We start from the raw sequence: 11842 nt of genomic DNA, 5'->3' as shown, positions 1-11842 counted from the left end.
ACGAGGGACGGATAAGACCCGTTTTGAGAGAGCCGTCTATGTACTCTCTCATAGACTCTCTCTCTGGAGCTGAGAGAGAGTACAGTCTTCCCTTGGGCAAGGGGGACCCAGGCAGGAGATCGATGGCGCAGTCATAGGTGCGATGAGGAGGAAGGGATGTCGCTTTAGTTTTATTGAACACCTCCTTGAGATCTCGGTAGCAGCTGGGTACGTTCGAAAGGTCAGGGAAGTCTGAGTCTTGATTATCTTCATGTTCCCTGTCATTGTCTATAATGGGCTCTCTGACAATTTCAGCAGTCTTGCTCCTGAAACACGAATGAGAGCATTCGCTTCCCCACCCCAAAACCTTACCAGTCCGCCAATCAATGTGAGGGTTATGTTTGCACAACCAGGGATAGCCCAGAATTACTGCATGCTGTGCAGAATTAAACAGATGAAAAGTCATATACTCTGAGTGTTCATGATCAATGGTTATTTTAAGAGGCATGGTTCTATGAGTCACTTTGCACATGAGAGTACCGTCCAGAGCGCTAGCTTCAAGTGTCTGAGTCAATGGCACGGAGGCAATTTTCAAACGTTTAGTTAACCCCCAGTCCATAAGATTAGCGTCAGCCCCTGAATCTACAAGTACTTTCAAAGCTATGCTGTGCTCATTATTACTAACCTCAACCTGGGTCATGGATCGTGAAGGGAAATCTGCGGTTGTCAATCGGCTCACCAGCACCCTCCGTCTTACTGGTAAGCCCCGTCTTTTAACGGGCAGGCTCCCAGGAAATGTCCCTGCTTCCCACAGTAGAAACATAAACGCTCCCGGAGGCGCCGCTGCTTTTCCTCTGGAGACAGCCTGGCCCTTCCGAGCTGCATGGGTTCCTCTTCTGTGTTCCCCGAAGCAGGTTTCACGGTAGTAGAGGAATTGTGGGTCCGAAATCCGGGTCGTAGTGGAGATCGTGCAGGAGGTGGCGCTTTCCTGGCTTTCTCCCTCCGTCGCTCTTGCAGCCTAGTGTCTGTGCGTATAGCCAAGGCGATCATACTGTCCAAATCCGGCGGAAGATCAAGAGGAACAAGAAGATCCCGCACAGAGTCACTGAGTCCGCTCAAAAACATATCGTATAGTGCGTCTTCATTCCAACCACTGTCCGTGGCCAAAGTACGAAAATCAATGGCGTAGTCAGACACACTCTGATTCTGCTGGGAGATCTGTGTCAGGGCTCTGGCAGCTTCTCTCCCCGGTGTGGTTCGGTCAAAGATCTTTTTTATAGTCTCAGTGAATAGTTGGAGAGATTTACACACCGGAGACTCCCGTGCCCACTCCGCCGTAGCCCAGGCTTCCGCTCTTCCCGTGAGGTGGGACACAACAAACGCCACCTTGGCTAGATCACTGGGGAAAGCAGCAGGCTGGCAGGTAAAATGTAGGTCACACTGCGTTAGGAATGGACTGCAGTTACCGGACTCGCCCGAAAACTTCGCTGGAGGAGCAAGACGAATCATGGAAGCTGGCATGGAAAAAACAGCTGTAGGCTCTGGGGCCGGGGCAGCCACGTTGGAAGGAGCGGCAGGCACACTATCCAACCGTGTGAGTACATTATGGAGCTGTTCAGCCAGGTGATTAATTTGTGTTGTAACTACGCCACGAAACTCACTCTGGCTGCTAGTCAGGGTCATTACTCCCTGGTTTATGTCCTTCATTTCTTCCTCCTGCTGCCGCAGACGTTGAGCCTGAGAGCAGAGCGCTGCCCTCAGGGTTTGAGAGTCGGCTGAGTCCATTTGTTGGCCAGATCGTAATGTTAAGACTGGAGCACACAAAAACTGATAGGACCCAAATGCACGACTCTAGACAAAAGATGATTCAAAAAAAGGTTTTACTGTGATGATAAAACAAGGTAATCCATTCACAAGGTTCAAAACGATCTGGCACTTGGCACAGGGAACACACAGAATATATACAGAAGCAAGGGACTCCACAGGTGCAAACAATAAGTGCGGGGCAGGTAATCAGGTCCGTGGACAAACAGGCAAGGTAGGAATCGAACTACCTGAAATGAGAAATGACAAAGTAAAACAGGAAATGGCAGACACGGACTTAACAATATAGACTCACAGAGAAATAATACTAACAGATCTGACGAGACACAACAGATATCTAGTGTATTCATACCCCTCACTGTTTATTCATCATTCAATTCATTATATATTTTATTCTGTAGATTGTGAACATTACTTTTCACTTTACTGCTTGTTGCACCTGGTTAGAAGCTAAACTGCATTTCGTTGTCTCAGTACCTGTAATCTGTGCAATAACAATAAAGTTGAATCTAATCTTGAGCAGGAACTAATGTATTTACTTAGTACATATCTGACATTAACGATTAAACACGTTTGTGCATTCTTTATGAATGCAAACCGAGTCATTTCGTTTATTTTTAACGAAATAAATGTGATTTAATCCACATAATTTACTGTGTTAATTGTTTACTTAGTATTATTTAACTTGAATGTGCCTGATGTGAACATTTCCAGAATGTATTTTCTTCACTTTTTAAATGCCTCTGTGATGTGCTGCTACCCATTTCCCCTCGGGGACTAATAAACGAATACTATGACATTAACGATTAAACACATTTGTGCATTCTTTATGAATGCAAACCGAGTCAAGCCGACTCTAATAAACGAATACTATATCTTGAACGTCTATTGAATGGCCTTTGTATGTATACAGTACAGTATAGCCCAACCATTTACACCTTCATTTTTTCCCGTCAAGAGTTTGAATTGGAGAAAGGTAATCGATGGTGCTTTTATAGCCTATTGCATAATAACTGTGTGATTTATATTGCTTTTCAAATGCATATGGCCACCCATTTACACGGCTCTTCCCGTAGTTAGATCACTTTACATTTCTGCGAATGCATTTTTAATCACACACGTCTCCCCATCCCGAAAATAATAAAGAAAATAAAAAGAGGTAACAATTTTCAAGTTCAGTTTTCACCGTTTTATTTAAAATAACTGACATACAGTAACAGACACATGCTGTAGGCCTATCTGCTGCGGAAACCAGGACGAGCGATTTCGGGATCTGTTTTTCTGGGGCTCCTCAGTCTCTCGTTTACCCGGCTCCTGATCTTATGCCACTGGTCAATGTTCAGATTTGGGAACCGATTGGAAACATAGGACTCAATCTTTTGCTTCACATTGAGGGGAAGAGGCATTTTCCCATTGGTCCCAGTCCAGTTGGTTATTTTCACCATTCTCCCATAGCCTATGTTACAAATGGCGTTATGGCCATGAACATATTAGCAGCATAGATCTCAGGGCGATGCTGTCCCTTAAAAAAGCTGTCCTGGTAACAACTTTCCTCTCGTTCTGAGGAAACAGCCCTGGTGGGTTCATCAGGAGTGACCGCCGACCATGCCCCAACCCCCCCATGTTTCCTATGTATGTTGGGAACCCTTTGTTTAAAACTAATTGGCCATCGGAATGTGTGGAGTCACATTCCACAGCTCCCCCCCCCCCCCCCTCCTGTGATCCCCCGCACACAGGGAGATCGCTTTTCTGGAGTGAAGAGAGCTGAAATATTGATATTGCAAGTTAGAAACGTAAAATGCATTTTGACAGACACTTGGGGGAAATATGATGCATTTTGAATGTCCGATAGTCCACCATTTCCACCGGAAATATCAAACATTTAATAAAAGTGAAAAACAATGAACAAGACTTAACGTATTCATCATAATTAATTATATTTATTTCGTTTGGATGTAGGTGATCTTCTACCATATGAACATGTTGGACCCAAAATCACAACAAAAACGTAAAAACAGATTTTGAAAATGATTTTATTTTTCACAACACAAACATACACAACGAAACCATTTAAAAGCTGGAAATATATACATGGGATGTGACTATGATAATGTGAAAGTTTGATTGAGGTAGCATGGGATTTCATTCTGATAAGGCAAAAGTGTTATTATAAATATAATACAAATATATATATATATATATACACATTATGTACAACAATCTGTTTTTATCTGTGCCACGCTTCAAAGCGGTTTCTGTCAACTACGACACAGAGGGCAACATCACAGATTCCTCCTCCTCCATGTCAAAAAACAAGCTTAAAGCTTGACTCACGTTCAGAGTTCTCTTCATCATATTTGAGTCTTCAAAACTCTAAATCTATCTAACTATATCTAAATTCTCAATGTTTGTCTGTCACTTTACTTCAATCGCAGTCTCCCGCAGCCTCTCTTCGTCTCCCGCCGCCTGTCTTCGTATATCTTCGTCTCTCTCCATTTCCCACCGTCTCTCTTCGGTTCCCACCGTCCCCCTTCGTCTCGTTTCGTATCACTCCGTTTAACTGATTACCTCACCCCCTCCCTGGTAAATACATCCTGTTGAGCAGAATCTACAGTTTCCAGTATTTTCTGTTTCGTAAAATGATAAAATACGGCGAAGATATTAAAATATGTGCTTCCATTATTCATACTTCTGAAATATATCTGTATTAACTTTATATCATCGTATGTCCGTGTTTATTGGGTATTTCTGCATGAAACAAAGACTGGCATATAGTTTCAAGCCAGTACTTTCGACAGAAATACACATATACATCCTGTTGAGCAGGATCTACAGTTTCCAGTATTTTCCGTTTCGTAATATGATAAAATATGGCGAAGATATTAAAATATGTGCTTCCATATTTCATACTTTTGAAATGTATTAACTTTATATCATCGTATGTCCGTGTTTATTGGGTCTTTTTGCATGAAACAAAGACTGGCATATAGTTTCAAGCCAGTACTTTCGACAGAAATACACATATACATCCTGTTGAGCAGGATCTACAGTTTCCAGTATTTTCCGTTTCGTAATATGATAAAATATGGCGAAGATATTAAAATATGTGCTTCCATATTTCATACTTTTGAAATGTATTAACTTTATATCATCGTATCTCCGTGTTTACTGGGTCTTTTTGCATGAAACAAAGACTGGGATATAGTTTCAAGCCAGTACTTTCGACAGAAACACACGGCAATGTTGTCCGGACTGTTGTTTTTATACGGCACCGGCTTGAACAGGTCATGTGATCTGATCACGCCGGCGTGACGGCCGACTCCAAAGGGTTAATATGAAATACATATAAGTATTTTTACAACTTGTATTTAGAAATACAAATACTCTGTTGTAATTATTGATGCATACATGTGTTCATCCATTTAATCTGGCATCTGCTATAATGGGGTTAATGTATGATATTACTTAATAATACAATACATTATAATATATGATATGATAATTAATTTTAGTTTTATTCATTTCTTATTTCATAGTTTCTCATTATTATTATTTTTATCGCTTATCTTATTTTTGATTTTATTAATCTGTGTGAATCTGTGCTGTCCTGTTTTTCACTCTCACCCTGTTGCTGTTTGAACTACTGAATTTCCCCACGGGATTAATAAAGGTCCATTTTATCTTATCTTAATGTATAAGTTGATTTACTTCAATCTACTGTACAATATTACAGGAAATATACTGCATAAAGCAAACTATATACTTTATTTGATCTAAAATATTTATGTTTCTACAACACCCATTGTGTATTTTGTGAATGAAGCGCCATATCATGGTTAAATCCTGTAATTGAACAAATGGGGAAATTGGGCAACGCCCTCTAGCAATTTGGCAACACCCCCAGCCACTGGCATCCGCTGGGCTTTTGACTGGGACACACCCATTTGAGTCTGATCTGGAGTGCTACATCTGTAAGTTAAAAAGTCACTATAAAGCTCTGTAAAGCCAAGAGCAGCTGCAGATCCAGCTTATAATTCTGTGTAGGTTTGTCACTATGAGCGACTCCTTTCACATTTATGATTTGATGTTATTGTCATTCAGACATTGTCATTGTGACTTGTCACAGTAGAAAAATGCACAACTGTGAATAATGCAATTGAAGGCTGAACTTAGCTGCTTTGACTCAACTTTCACTGCGACGTGAACAAAGCAGGGTCATTGTCAGTATCGTTCCTAACACCTGTGCTTTTCCTACTGTCACAAGTTATAATGTCTGCTGTTATAAACACTCCTAATGGTGTGTTCAGCAGTTAAATGTGGTTAAATGTTGGAACACACATCAACTTTTTGACAGTTTCCCCAAGTTCATGCTACAAACAAAGTGTATGCAATATTTCTCTGGACACCAGACTACTAAATAGTCGAAATTAGCGTGTATATAGCTCATGATATATATATATATATTTTTTAAATGTAACTGCCAGTGATGTGCCAGAGAGGTTTGCAGCCATTTTGCCAGCTGTATTTTACCACTTGTCTAATTATTGTAATTGGTTAATAAGTTGCTAGTGCCATAGGAAGTCGAACAAGCAGATATCAGAATTAGTGATTGATAACATCACAGTGAAAGAGATGAATGGCAAAACCAAAAGCTTGGAGCAAAAACAAGTGAACGATTTAATATTTCGAATTTCGAATGATGCAACATCAGCAAAGCATGATGACATCCTTACGGTGACATCATCAACTTGTGGCTTTTATGGCATTGGAACTGTATGATGTCATCATTCGCTTTGAAGATGACATCATCAAACCTTATAAGAACTCAGGGATTCCGACAATTTCATAATGTTATAACCTCTGGAAGAAGACAGTCGGACTTTAAATCTGCTCTGCTGGGACATCTTACAGGAAAAATGAGTTGCTCAAAATCAGATAAGGCTGGGCCTGATCTCACAATACTCCACAGCAGTTCCACACGCTACATCGTATTGGACTTTGTAGGAGAAGGGTGTTTTGGAAAAGTTGCCAAGTGTGTTAATTTGAAAACATCTGAAACTACGGCAATCAAAATACTCAAAGACGGAGGAGATGACGACAACAATGAATTGAGAATGCTTAAAAAAATCAAGGGACTTGACCCAGATAAGAATAACTTAGTGAGATTCCTGGATGATTTCCATTATCAAGACAAGTATTGCTTCGCCTTTGAAATGCTGGACATGAGCATTTGGGACCTTTATGAGCAGACGCAGGAAACATTTACCCTGAACGAAATCCGCTCTGTCACACAACAGCTACTTGTAGCTTTTGAAGCCCTGAAGGGAATTGGCATTATTCATACGGACCTGAAACCGGACAATGTCATGCTTGTAAACCACAAGTCTCAGCCCTTCAGGATTAAATTAATTGACTTTGGTTTGGCCCTCCCAGCTTCCGAAGCAGAGGTTGGTATGGAAATGCAACCTATTCCTTTCAGAGCTCCAGAGGTGACCTTGGGTCTCCCTATAACTGAAGCCATCGACATGTGGTCACTGGGATGTCTCCTGGCAGCAATGTATTTTGGAATCTGGTTTTTCCCTGGAGAATCTACATACGAGCAGATGAGAGCTATTTGCCAGCTCCTTGGTCAGCCAAAAAAACACCTGCTAGATGCTGGGATAAACACTGGGCAGTATTTTATCAAGGGAAGGGGCTCGACTCCAGGATGGGAGCTAATGACGCCATCTCAGTACAAGATGGTGTCTGGTGTCCAGCCAGAATGTCCAAGTTGGGATTTTGATGATGTTAAAGATTTGACAGGTGCAGTAATGGAGAATCCAGAGGAACATAACTATGATACGTCTGAAGACAAGATTACATTGTCAGAGGTTATGCGTGAAGACAAAATGGCATTCGCAGACCTCTTAAATGCGTTGTTCAATCTGGATGGTCAGACTAGGATTACGCCCGGACAAGCCCTAGAACACAGCTTTGTAACAATGGTTCACCTAGAAGATAACATGTATTCCAACCCTCATGCATCAGAGGCCTTTGAGATGATGGACATCTGCACCCTGGATCTTTCAGATGCAATGTGGGATCCTCTCAGTGACCCTGAAACTGACATGAAGGCAACTGACGGTGACTCACCCCCTGAAAGTTCCCGATGTGCTGCCAATTCAAACACTGAGAGACCTACCAATGACACAACCTCTCAGGCAGACCCCTGCAATCCTGAACCCCATAACGACGAGTCAGCACCCGCACCACTTCAGGCACAACCTCCCACAATACTTTACAGCAGTTCCACACGCTTCATTTTATTGGACTTTATAGGAGAAGGGTGTTTTGGAAAAGTTGCCAAGTGTGTTAATTTGAAAACATCTGAAACTACGGCAATCAAGATCCTCGAAGACGGAAGAGATGCAAATAAGGAAGTGAGAATGCTTCAAAATATCAAGGGACTTGACCCAGATAAGAATAACTTGGTGAGATACATGGATAATTTCATGTTCCAAGACAAGTATTGCCTAGCCTTTGAAATGCTGGACATGAGCATTTGGGACCTTAATTCGCAAATGCAGGAACCATTTTCCCTGAACGAAATCCGCTCTGTCACACAACAGCTACTTGTAGCTTTTGAAGCCCTGAAGGGAATTGGCATTATTCATACGGACCTGAAACCGGACAATGTCATGCTTGTAAACCACAAGTCTCAGCCCTTCAGGATTAAATTAATTGACTTTGGTTTGGCCCTCCCAGCTTCCGAAGCAGAGGTTGGTATGGGATTGCAACCTGTTTCTTATAGAGCTCCAGAGGTGACCTTGGGTCTCCCTATAACTGAAGCCATCGACATGTGGTCACTGGGATGTCTCCTGGGTTCATTGTATTTTAAAACCAACTTTTTCCCTCTAAAATCTACATACGAGCAGATGAGAGCTATTTGCCAGCTCCTTGGTCAGCCAAAACAACACCTGCTAGATGCTGGGATAAACACGTGGCATTATTTTATCAAGGGAAGGGGCTCGACTCCAGGATGGGAGTTTAGGACGCCATCTCAGTTCAAGATGGTGTCTGGTGTCCTGCCAGAATGTCCAAGTTGGTATTTTGATGATGTTAAAGATTTGACAAGTGCAGTAATGGAGAAGCCAGAGGAACATGACTATGAAGACAAAATGGCATTCGCAGACCTCTTAAATGCGTTGTTCAATCTGGATGGCCAGACTAGGATTACGCCCGGACAAGCCCTAGAACACAGCTTTGTAACAATGGTTCACCTAGAAGATAACATGTATTCCAACCCTCATGCATCAAAGGCCTTTGAGATGATGGACATCTGCACCATGGATCTTTCAGATGCAATGTGGGATCCTCTCAGCGACCCATCTGAGAATGGTGAGACTGATATTGGGGTCACATAAAATCAGCAGTCTTCAGAAACAACCACCAAGCGTGCAGGATGACGGACCTTCAAACACTTCAGCCTGTGCAACCAGGGTTTTCTCCGGGAACTCCGGTTTACTCCCGCTATTTAATGATTATGCAAAAAAAACATGAATTGGTGATGTGAAATTGTCCTTAGGTGTGAATGTTAATGTTTTAGTATGTGTCAGCCCTGTAACATTGATATGGGTTTTCTCCGGGAACTCCGGTTTACTCCCGCTATATAATGATTATGCAAAAAAAACATGAATTGGTGATGTGAAATTGTCCTTAGGTGTGAATGTTAATGTTTTAGTATGCGTCAGCCCTGTAACATTGATATGGGTTTGATTTGACCCCAGTGTTTTTCTTTTACGTGTTACCGCAAACAATAAAAATGCAAACATTTAAAATGTAAATATATGATTCAATATTTTTATTGAGAATTGACGAAAAAATGATGATGTAACAACAAGTGATAGTGTATATGTCATGAAAAAGTCATGGTAAAGTAGATCATACTGAAAATAAAGATGTTTAAAATATATGTTTTCACAGCAATGTAAAACAGCTTATACTACAAAAATGAAATTACCAAAGCATTTCTTTCAAATCATATATTTGTTTTTCTGTTTTCTACCTTGGTATGGAATAGGACTGATTTCAACTAATAGTATTGGTTTTGACTACGACAGTTCTGGGGGAAATCTGGGTGAACTTCTTGGTGTATAATATAATAAAAATGACATTTCAAAAGACTCAGGATAAATCTATGAAGACATGAGATTGACTGATATTAATAGACCCTCATTGCAAAAACACATGTTTCATTAATGAGGCCATTCCAGAGAAAGAAATCTTTGAGGATCCTTACCTTCAAAAAGGAAGCTAATCAGTTTATTTTCTAAATCTATTCTTGTGTTTTTTCACTCCTATTGCTCTCAATGGAGTGATTATATAAGATACAGGGAAGTGTGTGTGTCCGCATCTGTAGCCTGTTATTGTCTCATTATACCGCACTGTCAATGAATCAAAGTAAATATATAAGTCATCATGAACACATCTGTCCATCAGACAGAGGGCTGCTGTGCCTCTTGTCATCATTAATGGACGTCTCTTTAAAATGACCACTCAGAGGAGAGGAGTTCTCATTTCTCTAACCGCCTGCTGCTTCCCCTCCCCTCTCCTCGGCTCCCCTCCTCGGCTCCTCCGCTCGCATCTCCTGTGGGCGGGACTAAGTCTTGAGGATAAGAGTCGAGGAGGGGAGTTAGAGAAATGATAAAGGGCCTATGTGTCATATGTCAAGTTGTCCACCGAAATGAACCAGACTAGAAAAACATTTCAGAAATTCATGGTCAGCATTTATCTGCCTGTCACGTCCTCATCCAATCTCCAAAGGCACTCAAACCTTTATCATTTATATATCCATTATCCATCCAGTAAATACTACCCAACAGTTTTAAATCCTTGGTAGATAAAGGAGAAAGACAATGGAAATCTTCTCGTTCCATAAGATCTGAGCACACTGGGTAATGATTCATGTATATATGTTCAGGTTTTTTCTTTTCTTTGTGATTTCATTTTCATCCATGTATTCTTGAGTGGATGTGAGCATTAGTGTTGGATACCTACATCTCACAGGACTGCCTTTTTTCAGTTTGTTTACATTTTATGTATTCAAGTGGCAGGCGGTAAAATATGCATTGCTAATCATCAGTTGTCATGAATTATTCTTTTGACACTTCTGATGTGAAACACAGAAAAAAGCCAGCCTTGAGCTTTAAAGCCCATCTCGAAAACTGATTCTAGAGAGATCTTGAAAAAAGTCATAGACGCCTGTCTTATTAGAAAATAACCTGTATACACAACAATAAAAACAGGGGGAGATTATGAGTTTGACGAAGCTGAAGGTGAAGTTCAGGAAGGTTGCGTTGCCAAATTGTTGACAAACAAGTGCTGTTGAATACTACATTTATTTTAAAACTACATTTGATATGAATTAATTGTGACTGTATCAGTAAGGAAATCCATGAAAGAAAAGCGACACACTGGTTTCATGGTTAATAAAGATTCAGAGCATGAGGTAACTTGACTTCTTTGCTAAACTATTCTCAAGCCAAGAGAAACAAGCATGGCTGCTGAAGTGTCCAAGTTTAGAATAAGTCGAAATTAGAGCCGTGCTCCACTGGGAAAACTTCCTTTTTTATGCTTGATCTCTCGACCTCATTTTCCACTCCTGAGAGTCGATCATATCTAAATTAGGGCTGTCAAGTTAACGCGTTAATAACGCGTTAACGCAAAAAAAAATTAACGCCACTAATTATTTTAACGCGATTAACGCATGTGCATTTTTTGTCCTCGGCCGCCCCGTAGTTTCAGAGCGCATCGAGTTTAAAATACCATCTACAAGCTGATGCTGACAGCCCCGCTCCTGCCGCCCGCTTGTGGCAGACCACACTTCCACGCTCACCGGCAGGCACCGACTGGCCATCGGGAGGACCGGGAGGGTGTGTGTGTGTGTGTGTGTGTGTGTGTGTGTGTGTGTGTGTGTGTGTGTGTGTGTGTGTGTGTGTGTGTGTGTGTGTGTGTGTGTGTGTGTGTGTGTGTGTGTGTGTGTGTGTGTGTGTGTGTGTGT

At 41.3% G+C, this 11842-nt stretch overlaps 1 protein-coding gene across 1 annotated transcript; it reads left to right on the top strand.

Annotated features, from left to right (window-relative positions):
* Positions 1-6614: 6614 nt before the first annotated feature.
* Positions 6615-10271, top strand: LOC117464509 (homeodomain-interacting protein kinase 1-like). The gene has a single exon (XM_034106972.2). The coding sequence runs from the start codon at positions 6720-6722 to the stop codon at positions 9204-9206; it is 2487 nt and encodes an 828-aa protein (XP_033962863.1). The 5' UTR covers positions 6615-6719; the 3' UTR covers positions 9207-10271.
* Positions 10272-11842: the final 1571 nt, after the last annotated feature.

Source organism: Pseudochaenichthys georgianus, chromosome 19 (genome assembly GCF_902827115.2).
Source record: "Pseudochaenichthys georgianus chromosome 19, fPseGeo1.2, whole genome shotgun sequence".
NCBI lineage: Eukaryota > Metazoa > Chordata > Actinopteri > Perciformes > Channichthyidae > Pseudochaenichthys > Pseudochaenichthys georgianus.
Note: the sequence above shows the minus strand (reverse complement) of the source record. Positions and strands in the feature narration are given on the sequence as shown.